This window comes from Acomys russatus, chromosome 2 (genome assembly GCF_903995435.1).
Source record: "Acomys russatus chromosome 2, mAcoRus1.1, whole genome shotgun sequence".
NCBI lineage: Eukaryota > Metazoa > Chordata > Mammalia > Rodentia > Muridae > Acomys > Acomys russatus.
In genome coordinates, this window is record NC_067138.1 from 73,786,770 (window position 1) to 73,813,652 (window position 26,883).

The window sequence follows — 26,883 nt, forward strand, 5'->3', positions numbered from 1 at the left end:
TACCTTAATACATGATGAAGGTTAGGAATTGCTCTTATAGTTTACAGTTACAATGAAAGGAGGCTCTTATATGCTAAGTAGATGAGCCACAACCCTACAAATAGACAAAGAAGTCAAGATCTGTAACAAGTTCTGACTCAAACGAGCAGTACAGTACTACTCTGGTTCGCCAAATGCTTGATCAATGAATATGTGACTAAATAATTAGGGATCTACTATCACTAGATCCATCTATTTAGACCTATTTAGGCAGTTTTGATATATCTTTTACATATAAAGTTTAACATTTACATGGGTGTAGTGATTTGTTAAATCGTTTCACCACAAAGCACTATCACCTGTGTTGTTCTGGAATGCAGCAGCCTGATCATCTCAACTGTTTAGCGGTGGCTTTAGGGTTATTTTCTTCATCATATATCTTCATCAGAAAGATGAAGATGAAGATGAAGAGTAATAACTGTCTATTATGGAGAGGAGCATAATGCCATATTTTAGTGATAGGGTCATATCTAGAATAAGCATTTCTTTGTCTCAGTCCTTGTTAATCTGTTTGCATCCCTGTGATATGGGAGTACATGCTTAATGATTGGCTTTACTAAGAAAATAAATCTTTAATCTGTGGTGCTTACCAACTTTCCTTGTTAAATGTCCCCAGACTATTCAGCTTCCAGATCAACCACGTGATATTACTGAACAAATCATTGGGCATAGTTGCTAAGAATGAATTCTCATGAGCCTACATGATCCCACTGCAAGTCATTCAACCAGTAACTGTTGAAATCCCTGAGTGAATGAAGCTGATGCAGGCAATGGCATACAACTACAAAAGCATATTCTCTGCATCATTTTCCTTACTTTCTTCAGGTATAGCATCTTTTCCATAACTTCTGTTTTCCCTGTTACTTTAAAGAAATGATCATTTTTATCAAGACTTGCATATAGACTCTGAGGTATGATGACCAAAGCTTGCCTCCATGACTCTGCTCAGGTCCATGGATTAACTCATAGGAGAAATAGTTTATTTTGATTTAAAATTATGCCTATATTATTGTTATTATAATGATTATTAATGTTTTTCTTTTTTTTCTTTTATTTTATTAATTTATTCTTGTTACATCTCAATGGTTATCCCATCCCTTGTATCCTCCCATTCTTCCCTCCCTCTCATTTTCCCCTTATTCCCTTCCCCTATGACTGTTCCTGAGGGGGACCTCCTCCCTCTGTATATGCTCATAGGGTATCAAGTCTCTTCTTGGTAACCTGCTATCCTTCCTCTGAGTGCCACCAGGTCTCCCCCTCCAGGGGACATGGTCAAATATGAGGAACCAGAGTTCGTGTGAAAGTCATACCCCACTCTCCACTCAACTGTGGAGAATGTTCAGTCCATTGATTAGATCTGGGTAAGGGTTTAAAGTTTACCGCCTGTATTGTCCTTGGCTGGTGCCTTAGTTTGATTGGTACCCCTGGGCCCAAATCCTTTGTTCAGAATTTCATAAATGTACATGGTGCGCTTTGATCAAATCTACATCATTCCCTCTCTTCCATTTCTTTCTCCATTCCTTTCCACATTTATCCCTCCCAACATTGTCTGCTCTTTCTTAAACCTACTGAGTATACTTAATGGTGACTGTGTATGCACTGCTTATTTATAGGAAGAAAAAGTGGGGAAGAACCTTGAACTCATTGGCACAGGAGACAACCTCCTGAGCAGAACACCAACAGCTCAGGCTCTAAGATCAACAATTAATAAATGAGACCTCATGAAACTGAAAGGTCTGTAAGGCAAAGGACACTGTCAACAGAACAAATGACAGTCTACCAACTGGGAAAAGATCTTCACTAACCCTACATCTGACAAAGGGCTAATATCCAAAATATATAGAGAACTCAAGAAATTAAACACCACCAAACCAAATAACCCAATTAAGAAATAAGATTCATAGTTAAACAGAGACTTCTCAACGGAGGAATATCTAATGGCTGAGAAACACTTAAAGAAGTGTTCCCAGTCCTTACTCTCAGGAAAATGCAAATCAAAAGGGCTCTGAGATTTCATCTTATTCCCATCAGAATAGCTTAGATAAAAAACTCAAGTGACAGCACATGTTGGCAAGGATGCGGAGAAAGGGGGACCCCTCCATTGCTGGTGGGAGTGAAAACCAGTAGCTCCAGAAGTTCTTTTGCAAAGGTGGGTGTTTCTCAACAGATGAGGTTAAAAAGGAAAGTCACTTCCTCTGACTCAATGTCCAATAGCTTTATTAAAATGTGCTGCTTATTCTCAAAATCTTTACATACCTTAAAAAGATAATTATCAATTGGTTTTGTGCCAGTAGGCATAGGACTCATGGTTTCATGCATTGACGGTGTATGCTCTGCCACTGAGCTACAACCCAGGACTGGATATACATTTTATGAACCTGCTTCATATTATTTTCCCAATTGATCCCCTTCTTTATTCCCCCAGCTCCACTTACATCCAGAGGATTTCGAGACGCTAGCCAAACTATACTATTCTGTGCTCTCTGAATCTTCATGCACATTCTTCTTCCTATTTTAATGTTGAATTCTCTGCTAAAGCACTCTTCCTATGTATACTCCCCACTGATTCTCCAACGCTGAGCTAAAAGGTCATCTTTCTCTCAACACCTCTCATTTCCTGAAACCTCCATCTCCAAAACATTTCTCTCACTGTTCTCCAAAAAGAAAGCACTTGGTTAATGCATTGTTCTTGATTTATGCCACACTACATTTTTACAGTAGCTATATTATCAGATTCTTTTTTTATCCTTGTAAGAATGTAAAATCTACAAAGAAAAGGATACTTTGTAATTTATCTGTGATTTCCCATAGCTCCTAGCACATAGACTTATGAGTGAGGAATTAAGAAAATCTAGCTTGAATTGAATATAATGAATTGAAATAAAAATTTCCAAAGTGGGTTTGAGTCAAGCCTTGTGAAAATATATTCAGTTTTCATTTTTGGCTTCTCACTTGTAGATATCCCCATCCATTTATTCCTTATGTGGTTTATAAGAGTAAGACACTTTGCTGGGCATTAGGATGGGAAGAACATAGGGACAAACCAGAGATCTGGACTTATGAACCTAAGTTCTAGGTGGTGGGACAAATTTTTATACAATAACTCTGAGTTTTAACCTTATTTTAATCAACAGAGAACTCTAATAATTATATAACTCACCCATTCTACTAAGAGAAAACGAGAGGCAACTAAGCGAATAGACTAAAGGAAAGTTGGTGATTGTAAGGTAGAAGACACTTAGGCCAAGAAGAGTAATTCTTGTTACAAACAGAAGACCTTGAAAAGGATGTGGGCAGAAAAAACCGAGTAAGTATGTGCGGTAAGGACAGTACAAAGAGATGCTCTCCAGGATGAGATGATGGCTTGGAAAGATGAGCTGAGATAATCTTGGTTCATGTGACAGGTTATTGGATAGTTTTTGTTGAGCCAATTATCAAAACCTTAAAAATATTTAGTCTGAATTCTTATGTAGGCAGATGTGGAGGAAAGACTATAATAGTTGTACATTAGCATGATGAAAGAAGTCCTTTATTTTCCTCTTATTGAATAGCAGACATCATAATGATAAATTAAGGGAACACATATATCTTGACTCCCATCTTCATCCTCTCACAAAATTTATATCCTGGTGATAGATCTGGGCAAAAAAATGAACATTGGCTTAGCAGAACAACAATGATGATGACACATGAAACATCAAAACTTGTAACCACACAAAACAGGACTCTTTCACTGTATCACAAACAAGAAAGGGCTCATGAGGACAAGTGAGAAGGAATGTGTTTTGACTAAATGTGAATTAAATAGTACCCACAGTGTCTCAGTAAAGGGAAAAAAGTTGTTAAGACAACCAAAAATAAAAATAAAAAAGCTTGAGAAAAGTATGGGGGATGTGACGGTCTAGTACCTCCAAGAAACTGCATGAAGATGAGGTGACAGAAGTAAACACTGTTTTGTCAAAATAACCCTAATGATGACTACTGCAACTGAATCTTACTGAGTATGCCAAACATAGAAAGACTATTCAGAGTGAGGAATTATTGCAACGTTGCTACATTAGGGTAGTCCCTGGGTCAGATGCATCAACAACAACCATCTACATGCTTGAAATTCAGAATCGGAGGCTTCATTCCTCCAACATAAAGAGCTTGAAAATAACTAGATTAGGACACAGGAAATGGGAATAAATCTTTGTTGTGCCATCAGCTGGCCAGGAGCCTTGATCTATCTTGTCATATGTCTTTTCTGACAGCAATTCTCATATCTATAAAGCTGAAATTGTTTTGGTGGATCCTATACATGGTCCTAGCTTTACGATTTTGTGTGTGTGTGTGTGTGTGTGTGTGTGTGTGTGTGTGTGTGTGTGTTTACTAAAGGGGAGAGCAAAACTCATTTGTATGATAGTAATTTACAACTTTATTATTATTATATTATTTCTTTACTGTTAACCATTTAAACATTTATTGTTTGAAAATTTTATTTGTGGATATAATAAGTCTTTGTCAAACTCAACCCCACTCCTTTATTTTAACTTTTGCCATATTCCCTACCACTCTCCACATTCATGTGCTCTCATATAAATCCACTGAGTCCACCAGTATGTGAATGGGTATAGAGCCATGCACTGGAACATGACCAGCCTATGAGCAGCTGCAGCCAAAAAAAACCAAGTCTCCTTCCAGTTTTATCTATCTGAAGACATTATTTAAGAACTTCACCAGTAGTCCACAAACTGTCCCCAGTAGAATCATGGAAACACTGTGGAACGGAGTCTTGACAGACTCTTCAGTAGACTAAAGGACAAGAATTTAAAGTCAGATCCTGGTCCTACTCTAAAGAGATCCAATAGTTCACCTGCTGAAAGACTCCCCATACTTGACAGCTTTGTCCTTTTGAGAATTGGGGGACTGAAGCTACTCCAGACTTCAACTACTACACAGAGAACAGGTACCTCTGTCTTCTGCACAATAATAAGCATCATTATATCTGTTTAGAGTTTTCCATACAGACTGGCCACATAGACGCTTGCATTTATTTATTTATTTATTTATTTATTTATTTATTTATTTATTTATAATTCATTCAGATTACATCACAGTTGTTATCCCCTCCCTTGTATCTTCCCATTCCCACCCTCTCTTTCTCTTCTGCCCTATTCCTGTCCCCTAGACCTCTGACATAAGTGGACCTCCTCCTCCACCATCTGACCACAGGTCTCCTCTGGATATCCTGCTTCTTCATTTGTGTGCCTTTTGGGCCTCCACACCAAGGGGAAGTGATAAAATTGGGTGGGGGCCACCAGAGTTCATGTCAGAGGCAGTCCCTTCCCTCCTGCAACTGTGGAGAATGAGCTGTTCATTGGCTAGATCTCAATAGGAGAAAAGGATGAAGTTTCAAAGTAAAGAGGCTGAGGGAAGAGAATTTAGTTATAGCTGAGTTTCTAAGTCCTTTGTAACCTTGCTAAGTCCCTTTTTTATCTGCTTCCTCTTTTCCTATTTGTGGATGACAGGAACTATCATGTACTACATATTCATTTTGAGTAATATAGTATCTCTTAGTTTTAGATACAGTTTAGAGGATATTCAATAAAAATATCTATATAGCTCCAAGACTCCTCTTTGAGTCATGGACCTGTAGTGAATTTTTTTTTACTTCACATATTTTACTCTCTCTCTTAAGGTAACTCTTTACTGTTATCTACTTCTAGTAAATCAAAATACAGACTTACGTAATTTGATATTAGTTGTACATTTCAAACATCATGTAAGTTCTTGTTTTTAATTTAATATTTTTATTATGTTTCTGTTTTAACATATACATTTATATTATTACACATGAGTAAAATAAACTACATACAGCAGGAAGAACCATGAGACAATCAGGAATTATATAAATTTTATATTCATAGTGATTTGGCTATTTGTATTTGGCAAAATTGAAGTAAAAATCTTTCCTGTATTGTTGGGTCTAAATTTCTGAATGGAGATTAATATCTACCATATCTCATCTCTATTAACTTAAAATATCTATTTTGATCTAAAAACATTTTAACCCCTAACCTACTAAGCTTAATTGAAAGACTACACTATCTGGTCTTCAAACACATTAGATACTTGAGAATGGATAAAACTTAAATACTTGAGTGAACCAGGAGTGAAAGTTAGCAGCTTTCAAAACAAAAAAATGACTGAGACAGTTTACTGCCTGAACAGTCACCCAATATCCTCATTTCTGCCACAGACAGAATCCTGCCTAAAAATGGGCAAGTTTAGATGCAGGCAGAGTCACTGGCCAAACTCTGACAAGACAGGGTAAGCAAGTCCTCAATAGTCCCTGCTTCACAGATATGTCTGTCAGATATATTGGGCCAGAAGGCTGAAGATGATGCTTCAATGTTATAGAGACTGTAGTAAATTCTTATTCTGCTATTTTGGCTTCCATTTTGAATGCTAGTTCACTTTTTATATACATTAATTAAGATTCACTCACTTTGACACAGTTTGTAGCATTCTGTCTCCTAATTCCTCAATATGATTGACTCAGACATCTGACAGATAACCAGATATCAGGAATGATCTGGGACAGGTGGACACTGAACACCGCAACCTCATGGCTCAGGACAGTGGGCAGAGACATGAACTTGGAGGCATCTTCTCCACCAGCAGACTGAGATATGTGCCTATATTCTGGACAGTAGCTTCAAATGGTTCATACATTTAATGAGAAATGTGAAGTGCCCAAACACCGTTTATGAATATACACTGTTAATTGCACCACCCTAACATCTCTGCATCCTGTTTGCGATGAGAGACCAAAGAAAAGTTAACCTCCTGACATATTATATCCTTCCTCGTCATAATTACTACCCAGTAAGTCTTTAAATTTATTCTCATTTTATGTGGTAAAAAGAATTTGTGACTTTCACCTGAAGAATCTAGAGCAACCCCAAGACAAGTTTTCCTTAAGACTGCAGGAAAGCACAAGGTTGAAAGCAATGGTCAGACAGGGTCTAGACATGGATCAGACAAGAGCCATGGGGACATCTGCCAGTTTAAACATGTTTCATGTGTGATATATCTCAGTATTATTCTATTTATTATATAAAGTAAGAAGGCACACTGTAGAGGGGCCAATCATGTCCCTTTCTTTTCTCAGTAGAGCAGGACTGCTAACTGCTATGTATTAGAGCAGCAACACAATCAGGAGATACCAAGAGCCAAGCCAAGTGCTCATTCTCCACTCCTGTAAGATATGTGGTAATTTTCTTGGACTAATATCCACAACTCTGCTCTTTATACCTCTCACCCAACCCTGAACCTCCCATGGCATGCCGCTCAGGAAATGGTGGCTTGATTTGTCTCACCATTCAGACTGGAAAATTTGCAATCATCTCTGACTGCACTCCATTTCTCACATCCCATATCTAATAACAAATGCTGTCAAGCCTAGAGCAAAGTCATCCAGCATCTGCTAACATGTCATTATTTTCATCCCTTCCACTCATGGCCTAAGCTATTACCAGCTCTTGCCTAGATTATAGTAATAGCATGTTTAGACATCTTACAAAGGATTCCTCACACAGTGGCCAGCATGTATCAGTTAAAATATTGGTCAGAACCTATACTCACAGGCTCCTTTGCTCAAAAATAGCCAATGAATTTCTATTATACTAAAGGTTCACATTGCCCTATACAAGATCTCAAACACATTTGCCCCCCACATACCCCAAAATATGAGCTTACAATGTACTTTGTTCTCCTTCCTCTCATGTTGCTTTCTTAGAATCCCTACAAATGTCCATGAAATGCCACATTTATGAGTTTCTGTTGCAGAGAATTGATGCATGTGGGACATTCTTTTAGAAAATTCTTTAGAGAGTGATATGGTTTCATCTGTTCCTATCATGAGATACTTGCTCTAATAACACCTTCCCAGAGAGCCTTTCTGTCTACAGTGATTAAGCTCTTCCCCACTCCAAAGTTAACATTTCGTATGCTTTGACATCTAATATCCATCGATCATCTATCAGTCATCTATGTATCTATCATCAGCATATCTATTTGTATAGGTATCTCTGTCTCTATGTATGTATGCATATGTTTGTTTATTACAGTATTGTCCAGTAGAATTTTCTAAATGTTCTTTATCTATGTTGTATAGGAAGTTAGTCCTTGTTGTATGGTGGAGCATTTTTCATATATATTCCCAGGAGTGGTATGGCTGAGTCTTGAGGTAGAATTATTCCCAATCTCCTGAGAAAGCACCAGGTTGATTTCCAAAGCAGTTGTACAAATTTGTTCTCCTATCATCAATGGAGTAATGGTCCTCTTTCTCTACATCCTCTACAGCATGCCCTGTCACCATAGTTTTTTATCTTAGCCATTTGAATAAGCATAAGATGGAATCTCAGAGTTGTTTTGAGTTGCATTTCCCTGACAACTAGGGATGTTGAACATTTTTCAAGGGTTTCTCAGCCATTTGATATTCCTCTATTGAGAATTTTCTGTTTAGTTCTGTACCCTATTTTTTAATTGGGTTATTTGGCTTGGTGGTGTTTAATTTCTTGAGTTCTTTTTATAATTTGTATATAATATCTTTGTCAGAACAAGACAGCTCCAAACCACCTTTGAAGAAAGCTTCCAACCCCAACTGGTCCAGCATTTCAAACTGTCCCACACAGGATGCTAATTAAGCCTTGAATTTCTCAAGATTTAGAAATTGGACCAAAAATACAATTCCTAGCTTGTTTAACCATTTCCCCAATATTTTGGGCCCCTACAAAAGTATTATTCATTCCAAATCAGCCAGAAGAGACCTTAAGAGAATGACACCCCATTTCATTTTAGGGGAGTGGGGTAGGTTTTTGGTTGATTTCTTGGGCTATGAAGGTTATTTTCAATGGGAGTAGGTTATAAGATATTATTGGTCTTATTTAGAGGGAAAACAAGGTTGGACTCAGGGATATCTTTCTTTTCCTTTATCTTTCATTCTTAGGTTTTGAGATAGGAGTTGAAAAGAAAGAAGGGAGAATATAGAAATATGTAGGGTGGATAGAACAAAAGGTAGATTAGTGAATCTACTCAACTTAATGCCTTATTGTCACACACAAGGTTATTTTTAATTAACTGGTATAGAATTTTGTATATAGATGAAATTTTGTATATAGATGCAAAATAAGTTTAATTTTAGATACAGTGGTATAGAATTCAAATACAAGATTATTATTCACACACACTGTTTATATTTCTACTCTTATATGAAGTATTGTACCCATATAACTCAATTATAATACAAGCTTTACTTCCAATACTTTGAAAGTGCTATTGCAGGCTCTTTAGGATAAATAAGTTATATAACTTAATTGTTAGTGATCAAATCATGGTCATATCAATTACTAGTCTATTTTTATCTCAAGAATATACATCTTAGGTGCAAGAGACAGATATTATTATATACAAAAGTAAGGTGAATTAGATAGGGTCTTCAGAAACCTCAGAGACATGCAGAATATGTCACTTAAAATGTTTTTATTATTTTTAAAGATTCATTGACAGTGAGACAGTTTAACTCCTGGCAACACCCAGCCTACCTCAAAGAAGATGATGAGCGTCAAAGAACCTCTTTATGGAGATGGCTTCAAATATGGCAAACAAGCCACTGGGTAAAATGTCCTAATTTCTACCACAGACAGAATTCTGTCTGAAAAAGGGCAACCTTGGAAACAGGCAGTCTATAGCAAAAGTCTACCAAGACAGGGTAAGGAAGGCCTCATTAATTCCTGCCTTACAAATATGTCTATCATCTGACATATTGGGCCAGAAGGCTGAAGATGATGATCTACCATTATAGAGTGTTTTGGATGACTGCTCAGGTAGTAAACTGTCTCTGTCACCTTCTCATTTGGAAAGCTACTAACCTGCACTTCCTGTATACTCAAGTAATCAATTTTCTTTCTTCTCAAGTCTCTGATTGGGTTGAAGCCCAGATAGTTTAATTTTACAATTAAGCTTAGTTGTTTAGTGGTGAAGATGTTTTTAGTTCTAGATAGATGTTTTTAGTTAATAATGACAAAATATGATAGATATTGGTTTATATTCAGAATTTTAGATTGACCAAGATAGGAAAGATGTTTTCTTCATGGCTGCCAACTTCAAATAGTCAAAACACTAAGAATGTAACATTTATATAATTCTTGACTGATTCATGGTTCTTCTTGCTATAGGTAGTTTATTGTATATATGAATAATAGTATAAATATATATACAAAAAATATTCAATAGAAAAAGAAGGTAGTCATTAGTCACACAGAGTGATGGAGAACTTGAAATCTGAATAACTGAACTGAGGATATGAATATGTAAAGTTATTTTATTTTAATTGATTAAAAATAAACAGACATAAATGGGTTTGCTCTACCATATGAAACTGCGAAGTGGGTGTTCTTTTCCATAGACACTCAAATGTAGATTACATTAGGAAGTTAACGTACCTAAAAGTATACCTGCATATAAGAAATTCCTATTGGTATGATGTACAAATGAACATATGAAAATATTCTGTATATTACCTTATTAAATTTTAAATTTTAGGTTTTATTTTATCAACAGTCATACAAAGAAATGAGATTTATTTGGGCATTTTCATACATATTTCACTTTACTTTGCTTTTAATCATCCCCTATACCTACTTTTCCTGGCCCCCTTTCTCCCCTCACATCTAGATACTTTCTCCTTTGTTTTTTGCCATATGATAGTCTATTATTTCTTATTACTTGAAGCTTAACAGAAAGTTTGTGTGTTACATACTCTTTTATTTCATTAATATTGAAAGACACACAGTATCTAAGAATATGGATTTAAGAGCAAACAGGACATGCTGCCTACATTGACCTTAATGCCCTCTATGTTTTTTCTAACTCTGAGTGTCTGTGGTTTTCTTAGAATTTCCTCCCTTACCCAGAAATGGCAGCATATGATTTAAACAATTGATTGGACCAAAAGACTTTTTACATCAACTCTCTCTAAGTGCCTCAGCAATCTCTGACTACTTAAGTAGGAAGAATGTACTTTCCTTGAATGGATATCACCTTCATCTCAAGTCCTACACCCCATGACTCACCAGTTTCTGGGTCACAGAGTTGTTCACAGGCATCTGTCGTCCTCTGTCCACAGAGGTCTCTCACCCATGGGGAGGTGGCATTGATCTGGTAGTACAGGGACAGCTTGGCAGGGTTTAGCCAGTCGGAGATATCCAAGTAACTTCCTTCACTCACCACGAAGCTGCTTCCTGTGAGGGAACAGAGAACAACAGCTACTGTCTCCACAACTACATTCATTACACCTGCAATCATTACATCTCAGTTAACTAAGAACATCTGAAGAACATTTACCTGTCGCTTAACATGAATCAGTTCAGGCTAATAGATAAGAGTGTGTACTGAGGACTGAGTTCAGATCCTGTCTCTGCCCTTATAGACCACTGACTCTGTGAAAGTCACTAACTTACTCTGGCCTTGGCTGCCTAATATGTAAATGGAAATATTAATGAGAAGCACCTCAAATATGAGAATGAAACAGATTGATGTAGGGTATGTAGACAGGGCCAGACTGGCTCTTGTAAAAAAAAAGATTGACTGTTAAATTTAAAAAGAAAAATTGACTCTGTTTTTGGCAGGTAGCTTCCCTTCGAACCCCTACCCAGATCTAGCCAATGGATATGGACAGGACATTCTTCACAGTTGAGTAGAGAGTGAGAGAGTGGGGTCTGACTTTGACACAAACTCTTGTGCCCCATATTTGACCATGTTCCCTGGATGGGGAGGCCTGGTGGCACTCAGAGGAAAGATAGCAGGCTACTAAGAAGAGACTTGATACCCTATGAGCATATACAGGGGGAAGAGGTCCCCCTCAGTCACAGTCATAGGGGAAGGGAGTAAGGGGAAAATGGGAGGGAGGGAGGAATGGGAGGATACAAGGAATAGGATAAGAATTGAGATGTAATATGAATAAATTAATAAAATATATTTTAAAAAAAGAAAAAAATGGCAACAACAAAAAAAGGAAAATTGGCTGTCCCTCTCACCCCACATTTCGTTGAAAAAAGTGCACTAATGCCTACCACAGCTGAATGGATGGTATCTGCATGTAAAATAAGAAACATAAAATCAATACCCATTTCCTCTAGTGTGTGCTATATTTTCTTTGGTGGTTGTTTTTGTGCTACTGTCATTCAAACTAGGGACTCACACATAAACTAGGTTCCTGTCTACCACGGAGCTATACTATGAACTACATTTATTTTATTTTGAAGGAGATAACGGGATGGAAACATAGACAGTAGTAGACAAAGACACAGAGGGATGTTCAGCAAATTCCCAGAGCCTTTAAGGAATGATACTGTATGTGTGTGCATATACACACATACACACTTGATACTGGGCTTCGTGGCACATACCTATAGTCCCAGTACTCAGAAGACGAAGATTGTGAGTTCCAAGCTAGTGAATGAGTTTCAGGTCAGCCAGAGATGCAGAGGGAGACCCTCACTTCCAATTGGTGTGGGCCCACACAGGAAGGGGAAGTAGGATATCCAGATGAGACCTGATAGGCCGAGGTCATATGGTCATATGGCCCCCTTTTGTCAGAGGTCTAGGGGAGGGGAATAGGGCAGAAGAGGGAGGAGAGGTAGGAATGGGAAGATACAAAGGAGGGACAACAATTGGGATGTAATCTGAATAAATTATAATAAATTTAAAAAATTAAAGTGAGCAAACAAGCATGCAAATAAACAAAGGAGCCTTGGTGGCTGCTGTTTCAGAAGTGGAGGAAGAGAAGCAGGAAGATGCTGGGATCTAAGGGCACATCAAGCCCCATTAGAATGGCAGCTATGAATCAATTCTCATTCGATCTTAACACATGGGCCTAAAAGCAAGGTGAGGCAGAGGTTTAAGTATTGTTTTGTTTGCTTTTGTTTTTTTAATCAACCAGCTTTCCAATGAAGTTCCTAGAAACTTATTTAGGTTAAAAAAAAAGCCTCATGATTTGCAATCTTTGAATTGAAATATTTCTCATTAATTTGTAAGAGATATCATATATAAGCATGCTCATGCTATATACTACCTATTTTAATATAATTACTGTACAATTATACATACAGTATTTACATATATGCATATATGTTGTATACAAATTCACATATGCTCATAAGTACACCCAATTTGGAGGGGGCAAGAAGCCCTTCAGATTGGCTAAAATAATATTTTAAATGATGAATACATGTTTGCAGCAATCACATAAAGCACAGGTTAAATTTCAGAGCATGAAAAAAATACAAGCTTTAACAGGACTAAATAAGCCTGGTTCTAAATAAGAGTGGTTCTTAGGTTGTGGTAGATCTATCAATCTACATCACAGGAAACAGAAAACTGTGCCCTAAAATTAGCCCAACTAAGCTTTCCTACCCTATTTGCTTCGCTTTATCATACCAGGAAAGAAAGAAACCAACACCCCTAGACTTTTCTCTGAAGAAATTCAAGTTTTCCAAGGAACATTTCAGTTTTAAAGCATCCTTTGCACCTAACAGGGGCTTCTCTGTTAGGTCATATTAGACACTGTGATTTGCATGTGATTGGGCTCATCTTGGATCAGATCCTTTGTTTTAGACCAGTGCAAAATGGTCATGAAGGAGAGGTCACATCCAGCCATGCCTGTCTACCTAAGCATCTAAGACCGAGGGCTAATGCTTACTTTAACTCACACAGATGCAGAGTGCCTATCATTCTATAGAAGGAGCTCTTATGTAAAAGCACAAGATGCAACATGATATTCAGTGTGAATGCCAGAAGCATCCATGTGAAACAACAGGAGTAGATGAGTGACATCAAGTTGAGATAAGGAAATGACCACTTTAGAAGCTGGCCCTAAAATCCTTGGCAGCTAAAGGAAAAAAACAAAAAAGAAATGAGTATATTGGATTCCATATTTCAAACTTCTGGCAAGGAACGCTATGCAAATCTATCTGCAAAGCTACATTTCCCCTACTGGAACAAAGCCCGAACAGAAACATGTCACATGGGTCCTTGAGCAAGGCACTACACATCAGTATCAAATGCAGATTTTCCTTTTAAAAAGCACAGTTATGCTGTTTAAATGGATAATTCTTGTATTTATTCTCACTAAAGACTAAGGGATGGATATTGAATTGTGTCCCAGGGCTGAGTTTGGTTAATCCTTCTGCTTCAGAAAAGCTACACAGTGCTGTGATAAAGAGAAAAGGCAGTAGGATGTGAGTTTTGATCCTCATGGTGTTATTTCCTAGCTCTATAGCCTTGAGCAAGAAAACAAATTCCTCAGTTACTACATGTAAATAACACGGATAGAGAATCCTGCCCCCATGCTGATAGCAAGCTTACACGTAAGACAATGCATCTGCCTTAGATGAGCTTTGCCTGCAAGAGGACTCAAAGGAAGAGCCTGGCATGGGGGTACTTAACTGGTGTAGTCTTGCAAGGAGGTGAGCAAAGTGAAAGGCATGCAGGGAGAAGTTGAATTGCCATGAAGCTGCAGAAAAACCCTCCAGTGATTTCATGGGACACTCTGGTATTGCACGGTCCTTCTCACAGGTTTCAAATCAAGACTAACTGCCCAGTCAGAGTCTATAGGCTATCTCTGGGAATGGGACATTACTTTGGGTGAAACAGTCCTACACAATGGAGTGTGCCAGCCACTAACATCCCTTGAAATTGGGAGAATGAGTAGAGTACTGCAGCACTTAATGGAGACAGGGATGCAGCACTGCAAATCCACTAATGCAGATGAAGTCCTGGGTGCCCTGTGAAATAGACTAATGGGAACAATTTTGATTATTATTTGGATTTTTTATGAACTTCAAAGCTCTACACACAATATCCATAGATATCTAATATGAGAACTATGAGTTGAAAATATTGGGCTGGAAAACCGGAGTAATAGGCTGCTTGCATTTGAAGGCTGAGCCTTTTAGAGATAACTTGGTAATGATGGTAGAGCTCTTACAATTGGGATTAGTGTCCTAACTAAAGACTTCTGAAAGGTGTTTTGAACAGCAAGGAAGGATAGCTCACAGTAAACCAGGAGGCTGTTCATTGCCAGACACCAAACCTGATGTCATTGTGATCTTGGATGCTCCAGATTTCAGAACTTTTAGAAATACACTTCTGTTGTTTATAAGGCACTAGCACCATGGTATTATTTCAGCATCATAAGTGGCCTAAGTCAGTAAATTGTCTTTAACTTATTTAAAATTATATTGTGCAGAGGCATTCAAATGTTTTGATGGCAGAGAGGGGCTACTATCATTTGAGTGTTATGCTTGTTCATTCTTGAGATAAGTACATTGTTTATTTTGCTCACTTAAAACAGTCTGGTGGGATGATCATTTTCTTCTTCTGCAGAAGAGTGCATAACGTGCAAAGACAAATTAATTTGACCACTAAGCATGATTACTCAGGCAGGAGTGAAAGCTGAAGGAAGAGTTCCCAGTTTCTAAAGGTATTACCTTCCCAGTTATTTCAGGCTGTCTTGAGAAATGGGAACTCTAGCAGGTTGCCTTCTGTGGTGCTCACATTCCTCCTTTAGCCTGCTATGCATTCTAGTGAGTGTAGTGTACACAGTCCTGGAGGAATTTTTCTGTCCCTGACCGACTATGACTTCTCAAAAGGAAGATGTGGTGACCCACTAATCCTTATAAATCCATCTCTCAGTAACACACTTGTCACATATTAGAGATTTAGTGAATGCTAAAGTGAATTAATGAAATCAAGCTCCATGTCTCACTACAGAGACCTTCAACTCACTTCTTCATGGGATTATGAAGTAGAAAGGCCATCTCATTGGTCCAGGTTAATGGTATTTGCACTCCATGAAATGCAATAAGGCTAGCTCTTTAAAAGTCTCAACTCTTTTAAACTAAACAACTGAATTTCACTTTCTTGACTCTTGAGGGAGGTGACTCACCTTCATGGGTTTGAGATGTGCATGAGGAAAATACAAACTTAAGTAAGGAGGCCCTTTGTGAAGAAGCAAGGAAATGCAAAGATCAGGTTATCTCAGAAAGATGGTGAAAGAAGAGACTCCCGACTGAGTATAAAGTGTTCATTAGTCCAACACTTAGTAAAGCCCTCCTCATGTAAGAGCTTTCATAGAGACTGGAAAATGAGCTAGAACCATTAAGAATATCATGGGCTAAATAATATAGTTCAATGGCTGCACAAGGATGTACCACACAAGCCAGTGTGAGGTGAGGGCTATCTGAAAAGGTGGATTTCCCCTTTGGAAAAACTGGGTAAACTGAGCAAGAAAGCCTTGAGAACAGGCTTTTAACTTAAACTTATATGCAATGGTCAATCAGACGAGGTTAAATAGGCAAAACATAAAGAGCTACATGCTTGGGTAGCACACAGCAAATTGACCCAGTAGAGCTGAAAGCCACACCTACCTCCTATCTCTCAGCTCTTGTCATACTTATGACATTTCATGCAGTTTGTACTTATATACACTATGCTATCAATTCACTAATCTGTGCCTTTGAATGTAAACTAACTAGCAATCCCTATATCAGATTCTAGTTGAATAAAATACAGTGCTTGGCAACTCCAGAGGTGGAGACTGGACTGCATGTGTGAGGTAAAGCCTTTGTGTCTGTCCTTTGCCTGTTACTTACTATCTCACCTAGGTTCTTCATTTTTTATTTAGGTAATTTATTCAGATTATATCACAATTGTTATCCCCTCACTTGTATCTTCCCATTCCTCCTCCCTCCCTCTTTCATCCTACTCCTCTCTGCTAGGTCTGTGATCTCAGCCTATCAGGTCTCATTCTAATAGCCTGGTTTTTCATTTCTTAAACACAAGGACCATGTCTTGTTTAACTCATGGTCAGCAGCATTCTTATTGTGTGATGCCAAAGACATTTGGATATGAGGAGAGAATCTGAGAAAAAAATACAAGGTAGATCTAGAAGGGAGGGTGCATTAGTAAGCTAAGTGAGTGTCAAACAGCTTTTGGAATAAATTGCCACATGTCTATGGGACTGAAAACCACCTCACAAGGAAATAAAAATGTGTTATTTCTTATGTCTTATGCTCCCCTTATTTTCCTCTGGATGTCTGTCTTATTTTCTTGGCTTTAGATGAAAAACCCTCCCTCTCTTATTGAGCAATGTAAAATTCTTCTCTGAGAAACTCCTTTAGAGTCTCCCAGAGAGCAATGACTCTTAAATGATTCTCTGCCAAAATCTCAACTTCGAAATGTCATGTTTCCTTATTTTTAAATATACGTACATACATATATATTCATTTTTCTCCCACTGCCTTGTGGGAATATACATCATCTAATTAGCCAAATGGATTTTCAGTTCAGCCCAATCATTTCCTTATCTAGAATCTGAAGCCCAGTGTTGCTCAGGGGACTGCGTGGGCACTGAGGTCCTCATTAACTCTGATCTTCAATTACATTGATTATAAGCCTGCTTCTGTAATTGTGCAGAATAGATCAGGGGTGAGCTGGGAAGCTCAGGCTACTCCATAGTGTTCTCTGAAAAGCTAGAGGCACAGCAGCCCCCAAAAGGAACAGAAAGCTACAGATGAGAACTAAAAATACCACGGAAGTAGGTATCACCAGACAAAAATTGCCTGGCGAGACAGGCGGCAGCTGCAAATTTCTTTCATCACACTGTGCACCATGCACCAGACCAATAAGAGCCTGAATAAAAGACTTCAAAACAAGGCTCTGGTCACCTTGGTGAACGGTCAGCAGATGCTTTTCATACATGAAATATAGGATGGATTTTGACCCAAGGATTCAGTCCTCTAGGCTTTCTCCCTCTGCTTGTTAAATGATGAGAAGCATGTTCCCTTCAGTCACATCATCATGGTGCCTATCTCTGTTGGGGTCTCAGACCTATGAGAAATGTCTTTCCTGGAGGTAGGAAGGTGTATAAACTCAGAAGAAGAAATGAGGACCACATCTATCACCAGCCCATCATGTGTGTGAAGCATATGTCCATTCCAGCCCCTGCCTTACTTTATAGAACCATAAGTTAGTATTGACTATGTTTCACCACCTATTATCCATTGAAAAGTAGACATATGAAGGGGGTGATCAAACAAAGTTTTAAGGGCTTGGTAAATGGAAGCAAAGCCAACCTAGGTGGTTGGGAGCATTGGGTCTCAGAGAGCAGCATCATTATTATGGGCCAGTTTTCAAACAAGTCTCTCAGCCATGGGTCTCTGTGGCTTTTCCTCTAATTCCATCTTTTTTCTTTTTATTTCATCTGCTCCTTAATTTCTTTTTTATCTTGGATCAACTTCAATCTTCTCACCATCACCTACATATTATCTATCTGTTATGGGATGGATTGTGTCCTCATCAAGTTCACAATGTGCAGAGCTGACGTGAATTGACTCAGACTGTTACTGTGTTTGAAGGCAGGGTCTTCAAAGAGGCAGAACTCAAAGGGGCTGTTTATGGGAATCTTTATCCAGAATGCCTCATGTACTTATAAGAACAAAGTAATTACACATGAACTGGAAGAGGTACTATATAAAGATGAGAAAGCAAGACAGCCATATATCCCATGGACAGAGATAGTAGAAGAAATCAATCTTGCTGACCCCTTCAAATTTGATGGCTAACTTGATTACTATGAGAAAAGACACTACTGACACTTCAACCACTCCGATAGTGGTGTTTTATTATTGCAATATTAGCAACTAATACACTATTTTCATTGTACTAGACAAATATCTCTTACGTATGTTCTGATTATTAGCTTTTATTGAATACCAAAAAGCCCTAGGTATTACTTCTCAAAATAGTTTTTTAAATGTATACAATACAGGCCATAAACTTTAAACCCCTACCCAGATCTAGCCAATGGACAGGACATTCTCCACAGTTGAGTGGGGAGTGGGCTATGACTTTCATACGTACTCTGGTGCCTCATATTTGACCATGTCTCCTGGAGGGGGAGACCTAGTGGCACTCAGAGGAAGGATAGCAGGCTACCAAGAAGAGACTTGATACCCTATGAGCATATAAAGGGGGAGGAAGTCCCCCTCAGGTACAGTCATAGGGGAGGGGAGTAAGGGGAAAATGGGAGGGAAGGAGGAATGGGAGGATACAAGAGATGGGATAACCATTGAGATGTAACAAGAATAAGTTAATAAGAAAATAAATAAAATAAAATATAAAGTGACAAAGCCAATAACTGAAATTCAGTATGCATGTACTTGTTGGAGATGTATAGAAATCTAAACATAAATCTTAGTTTAAACTAAGCCCTTTTCATTTGACTTCCCAGAAGCCCAATCTGGCTCTAAGTACTCCAACATCACTAGGTAGACAGAAGTGGTATGTAGGTTATAATATATATTATGTGACTAAGATGTAAATGTTAAAAAGATAGAAGCTAAGGAGAAATTGAAGGGGCCCAGTGGTTATCTAAAGAAGGTCATTGTTCATCAAACACTGTATTTTCAGGCTCTTCAGAAAATAGAAACTTGGTTAAAATTGGAATAAATTTTTGGAAATCATATAATAGATGAGAATGTTATGATGTTATGAGAGCCATACATGGCATCTAAAAGAAATTCCCACTTTTCTTTATAATTCTCTAACTTTACTGATTTTTTTCCCCTTCAAACTATCTTACCACTGTCATTTTGATACCACAGATACACTGTTTATACACTATTGCACTTTATTTACCATTTACTTTTACAATTCACAAAGGGAGAATATTTTATTACCCCCAAACCCATTTTTCATTTCTTTGGGGATGTGATAATCCTCAGGGAAGTCAAACCTTCTTCTTTAAAAGATAATAAAACCTCGGATCAAAGGAAGGCATGCTTAAGACTCCATGGGGATTGTGCAAGTACCATAATGTGTTGTATAAAGAGCATCAAGAAACCTTATATACAGCAGTGGTCCCCTAAAATAATAATGAGACTGAGAATTCCTATTGCCTACTGGAATAGCTGTTGTGCTATTAAGAGTTATATGACTCATGCATGTGTGTAGGGTCACGTTGGTGATCAGAGAGTATACAAATTTATGTGATACATAATACTTAAGAAGGCTACTAACCATAAATATTACTGAATTACATATTTTCCCTACTATAATTTCTAATCATTTTTAGAGTATACAGTATCTATTGCATTAAAAGACAGTTTCCTATAAAATATTTTTTTGGGTTACACATGAGCATTCTACACATACATCTCATCTTTACCAAATCCCTTGATAATATTGTTTTCTCCTATGTTTTAATTCAATTTTCTGGTGTTTTGTTTACCATGGATATATGAACAATACACATGCAGACCAGGTATGTGGGAAGTGAAGATGCACCGCTTTGTGCAAGTATTCATTGTGATATTTACACAATGACTTAACATATAACATCATTATTAAGACTTTAGGCGAGAGTAGCATGGAAGAATGGGGAAATAGTAGGACCCACAGGGTCCTGGAAACCTACAAGAAGAACTTTATGACAGGCAGATCTGGGTCCTGGGGTCCTCCTCAAACTAAGGCACCAGCCAAGGAGAATATAGGCATTAAACTTCGAACCCCTACCAAGACCTAGCTGACGATCATGATACTCTTCACCGTTGAGTGGAGAGTGAGATCTGACTCTCACACGAACTCTGGTGCCCCTTTTCTGACCACGTCCCCTGGATGGGGAGGCCTGGTGGTACTCAGAGGAAGGATAGCAAGTTAACAAAAAGAGACTGGATATTCTAAGAGCAGAAATAGGGGGAGGAGGTCTCCGTCAATCACAGACATAGGGGAGGGGAGAAGGGGGGAAGTTGGATGGAGGGAAGAATGGGAGGAAATAGGGGAAGGACTAACAATCAAGATGTAATATGAATAAAATAATAAAATGGAAAAAAAAGAAATGCATGGGCAAAACTACATCTAGAATGCTGTGTACAACTGATCTTCCAAATATCATGCCACAGAAACACATCCTGCCTAGAACAGATCCTAAGAGGCATGGCAGTAAGATTACAGTTGGAGTAATTTACACTGACAAGCAAAAGCAGCTCCTGTGTAACTGAATGAGTTATTGCAAGGCTATAACTCCCTTCGTTTGAAAAAAGAGAGGACCACATCACAGGAGAATCACGTAAGAGCTCATCACTAGGTACCAGAAAAAATAAGCGTGGAGATGTGGAGGCCAATAGGGATGTAGTGTTCTGCATAAAATAAAAAAGTTGTTTATAAATAGCTTTATTACTTTCCCCAACCCACTAAACATACTTCTCTCTGAAGTACTATGCGGGATTTCCTGTGGGGGTTGGCTATGTTTTTTTCAAACATTTTATGTTTTCCCCATCTCAAACTGTGATCCAAGTCCGGCTAAAAACAGATTGTCACAGAATTCTACATGCTTTTATACGCCCTTGGTCTTGCTTCAAGTTGATTAAGGGTTGTTTGGGGTCTAGACAAAAGCTATTTGAAGTTTCACTATTTCAAAAGAGCATTTTTTTCTCCAAGGTACATGACAATTTCGATACCAAGCTAGGTAATGGAAAAAGAACAAAGTCATAAAATGCTTCTTGTTTTTTTTTTTTTTTTTTTTTTTTTAATCATTTAAATTTCTAAGGAAATAATTTTGGTGCAATTTAGAAATTCCTGTTAAATTTCTGTTGTCTCTGTGTCTCTGTGTTTGCCTGCCCCCCACCCCCTCTCTCTCCATATATATGGTGGTGCTCCAGATTGGGTTCTCGTCTTCCAAAATATAGATGCCAGGATCAAACTTGGGTCCTCGGGCTTGGTGGCAGGTGAATTTAGTTATTGAACCATATCATTGGCCTAGGTCAGTGGTTATTGAAAAAAAAAATAGTAGACTTTGCTCCTTATCTCAGAAGGCCTTTAAAAACTTTTTTCCTTTTTCATTATTAATTTATTCATATTACATCTCAGTTGTTAGCCCATCCCTTGTATTCTCCCATTCCTCCCTCCCTCCCGCTTCACCCCCATTCCCCTCCCCTATGTCTGTGACTGAGGGGGACCTCCTCCCCCTGTATATGCTCATAGGGTATCGAGTCTCTTCTTGGTGACCTATTATCCTTCCTCTGAGTGCCACCAGGCGTCCCCATCCAAGGGGCATGGTCAAATATGGGGCACCAGAGTTTGTGTGAAAGTCAGATCTCCTTCTCCACTTAACGGTGGAGAATGTCCTGTCCATTGGCTAGTCTGGGTAGGGGTTCGAAGTTTACTGCCTATATTTTCCTTGGCTGGTGCCATAGTTTGAGGAGGACCCCAGGGCCCAGACCCGCCTGTAGTTTTCCAGGACCCTCTGGATCCTTCTATTTCCTCATTCTCCCAGGCTTCTCACACCTAAAGTCTCAAAAGGATGTCCTCCCCTCTGACCCACTTTCCTGGTAGGTAAAGTTTTTCATGGGGACGTACCCCTTGGACTAGTGTCTCGATATAAGTGAGTATATACCATTTCACTCTTTTTGCTTCTGGGTGAATTCACTCATTATGATAATTTCTAGTTCAATCTATTTGTCCACAAATTACGGAAATTCCTTGTTTTTAATAGCTGAGTAGTATTCCATAGCATAAATGTACCACAGTTACGTGTCCCTCAGTAGAAGAATGGATAAAAGCTTTTTTATAACAGAGAATGATCTCTCCCTTTTTGTTAGATGAAAACGTAAGACATGAGGATAAAAATGGAGTTGCGTGGGAGCTCTGTCAGGGGCCAAAGAGGGGCAGCTCAAGGCCTTGTCTAGCCCTTTGTTTTGGTTATTGTAGGAAGAATCAATCTTCTGAGCCTACTCATGTCTTTGTCTACATTTACATATACAGTTTACAGAGTTTCCAGTGTCATTAAGTAAGTTCAGGTAAAATTATCTATGAATAGTACAGTCTTTAGTTAGTGATTTACACTGAACTATTTTTGGAAAATCCACACAGTAAGAAATGTATTTCTGCTTATAATTAAATATCTACTCATACATATAATGTTCATTATTTCATAGTTTATACAAATATATACATGACACATACACAAAACATACATTGCACACATACATACACAAACAGAACTGACTATGTATCTGGAATACTTGCAGATTTCTGTGTCCATGACTCCTGAATTTGTACAGCTAGTTCTGCTTGGGAAACAGCAACACATTAATTTCACTTTTTAAACCTTGCTCTCACCCACCTATTCATTTCCCCTACACTGACATATACCAAATTCCCGCAAATACTCTTGCTACTTACATAATATTATCTAAGGTGACTAAGGCAGGACAGGCGAGAAGGGATGCTTTAGAAGTGTCAGATTCCAAGAAAGTAAAAAGTTAAAGTTAAGACTAGCACATTTGTAAGGAAAACATTTCAAAATGTGTAGCCAAGGTGTGAATCACGATGCCAGTAAGAGCTGAGTGCATCCCTTGAACCAAGTTAGCACTGTTCCCTTTATCATCCCTCTCCTTTGTTACTGCCTTCCTCTATGGGATGTGCTTCTCTGTGCCCCTCCCAAGGAGCCTGCACAGACATCAAGGGCTCTTGGCAAAAGCTGCTCAACACTTTGTGTGATCACTAAGAATAGCTGTATTAGCAATTCCTCCCCGGATCTGCTTCATTACTGCAACACGGGTTCAAGCCAACCAACGAAATTAGACCCAAGAACCTGCCTGTTTTTTGTCTTTCACTGTGTGTGGTGTGTGGTGTGGTATGTGTGTGTGTGTGTGTTGCTGTTTTTCTCTAGATTTCTTGCCATCTTCATCTAAAAATTTCTGATAAAAAAAGCAAGGTGTTGAAATCATCAGAGAAAGGCCAAATAGGGTCTCTTCAACTCACCATTTGAGTGGCTCTGGAAAATGATTTCCATTTCTTTTCTCAGCCTCTTCCTCTGAAAGGGAGTGAAGGGCATTCGACATGTAGCATTTGCATGCAGGCTGTGGGGCTGTGTGTGCTTACTTTCTGAATACATTTATCAGAAGAAAATGTGTACTGCAATTGATGCTATTCTTCATATGTCCATAGAACTATCACTAGAGGGGTGAATAATATTTGTGTTTCCATTCTACAGACAAAGAAACAAAGGCTTCCAAACTACACTTGCACACATTCTGAAATACACAGCTATAACTGTTGGAGGTGGAAAATTAGAATTCACTCTTATTGTTACTCACAGTGTTACATTTTAATTCACTGGTATAGAATTTTGTATATAGATGCAAAATAAGTTTAACTCTAGATACAGTGATATAGAATTCAAATGTAAGATTATTCTTCACACACTCTCTCTATATATATATATTCTAATATGAATTATTGTACCCATATAACTCAATTATAATACAATGTTTACTTCCAATACTTTGAAAGCACTATTTCAGGCTGTTTAGGGTAAATAAGTTAAACAAGTTAATTGTTAGTTGATGAAATTATGGTCATGTCAATTACTAGTCTACTTTTATTACAAGAATATACATCTTAGGTGAGGCAGCTAAATATGATTCTATAGAAAGATAAGGAAGGATAGTTAGATAAGGTCTTCAAAAACCACAGAGACATTCAGAATACAGCATTTAAAAATGCTTTTATTATTTTAAAGATTAGCTGGCAATGAGACAGGTTAACTTCTGGCAACACCCAGCCTACCTCAAAGAAGATGATGAGCATCAAAGAACCTCCTCATGGAGATGGCTTCAAATGTGGCAAATGAGCCATTGAGCAAAATGTCCTCATTTCTGCCACATACAGAATTCTGCCTAAAAAATGGCAAATTTGGATGCAGGTGGAGTCGACGGCCAAACTCTGCCAAGACAGGGTAAGCAAGTCCTCAATACTTCCTGACTCACAAATATGTCTGTCAGATATATTGGTCCAGAAGGTTGAAGGTGATGCTCCAACAATACATATTTTGGGTGACTATTTAGGTAGCAAACTGTATCTTTCATCTTCTCATTTGGAAAACTACTAACCTGAACTCTCGGCATACTCAGGTAATCAAGTTTATTCCTTTTCAAATCCCTGATGGAGTTGAAGCCCATGTAGCTTAGTTCTACAATGAAGCTTACGTGTTTAGTGGTTAAGATGTTTTTAGGACTAGATAGATGGTTTAAGTTGATAATGACAAGATATGATGGAGATTGATTTACATTCAGAATTTTAGACATACCAAGATAGAAAAGATATTTTCTTCAAAGCTGTCAAATACAAATAGCCAAAACACTAAGAAAGTAACATTTATATAATTCCTGACTGTTTCATGGTTCTTGCTTTAGGTAGTTTATTGTTTATATGTGTAATAATATAAATGTATATGTAAAAAACCGAAAATGTTTAATTAATGAAAAAAGAAAAATAATGTTCAATATTACTAGGCTTCCTACCATTATTCTCACGGCAAGGAACACTTGTTCATATAAAAGAAATTTTGTTTTGTTTTACTTTGATTATGTCAGTATTCACCTCTGGTTCATTCTCTACCCAGTGTGCTTCTGAAGATGATGACTGAAACATAAATTATGCTACATTAAAACGAGTAGAAATAGGTAGTAATTGATATAACATTGTAATGTGATACTTAATATCTCCAAAGACATGTAATACTTGCAAGAGATATTTTCTGGAAACTGGACAATAATTCAAACTAATGCTGAGCCTTAATCTAATTGTTTTATGATACTACAAAAGATTACATGGGGTAAAGCTTCCAGAAAAATCAAAGGCTTCAACAATCACAGTGATGGAACAGCTTTTACTGTCTGGCACAGATGAGAACAGCTGCCTAAAGATGTAATATTGGTACTTGGGGCAGCATAATAAAAGAGATGCAGTTTATCCACACTGTAGCATCCTCAGCCATCAGCTGTTTACCAGCTTAACCCTGCTATGAATTCTAGGAGTATTCAGGAGACAAAGGACAACATTTTTATTTGCAGATCACACAGAAGACTCTATGGTTCATGTAGGGCTTCTTGTGGCTGGGTCCTTGTTCCTAGTATATGATGCTGGAAGACTGAATTTGTTCTTTCTGTTCTCAGAAAGACTTGTTAAAGGAGAGCTTGAGAGAGTTCAGCTCTGTAGCCATCAAGACTGATGGAACTTTAGCTGTGTCTTTTACCATTTATTCCCCTTCACACCCACTGCCTGATTTTGTAGTCTTGAGAGTCCTCCTTTGGAAAATGGGACAGTTACAAGTACTAGATACCTCTGTGCATAATGTCATATTCGGAAGACTGTGATTCATGAGAAAGATAAGTAGTTCAATAATATTTAAGAGCTTATCTCAGTGTTAAAACAATCATAAATAAAACAGCAATTCAGGATGTATGCATAGGTATATAGTAAAAATTCAGAAAGAATATACATAAAAAAGTTATCAACTCAGCAGAGAGGACATGGGAATGCGACAGAGGATATATTTAATATGTATCGCTTGCTAATACTTATTTCACTACTTTGTAATAATACTGATAGTGAGTAAAATTGTCATACTTGGAAACTTGGGAAAGAATAAAAGTAGAGTTGATAGAAAGTTGTATTATTGATTACATGGTTAAGTGGCCAAGAAGTGACCATTCATATTCTCTCTCTCTCTCTCTCTCTCTCTCTCTCTCTCTCTCTCTCTCTCTCTCTCTCTCTCTCTCTCTCTCTCTCTCTGAGACAGGGTTTCTCTATGTAGCCTTGGCTGTCTTGGACTTGTGTTTGTAGATCAGGCTGTCCTGGAACTTACAGAGATAGCCAGCCTCTGCCTCCCTGAGTGGGATTACTGGCATGTGCCCCTGCACCATCAATTTTTCTTTTTTTCAGTTGTCAGAA

General features: G+C 38.0%; 1 protein-coding gene across 3 annotated transcripts in view; it reads right to left on the minus strand.

Annotated features, from left to right (window-relative positions):
• The window catches only part of Astn2 (astrotactin 2), a 985,961-nt gene that overhangs the window by 538,153 nt on the left and 420,925 nt on the right, over positions 1–26,883 (minus strand). For all 3 annotated transcript variants that reach the window (XM_051163215.1, XM_051163211.1, XM_051163209.1), the window contains one exon: positions 11,160–11,327. In XM_051163215.1, the coding sequence (XP_051019172.1) occupies positions 11,160–11,327 (168 nt within the window). The remainder of the gene's footprint in view (positions 1–11,159; positions 11,328–26,883) is intronic.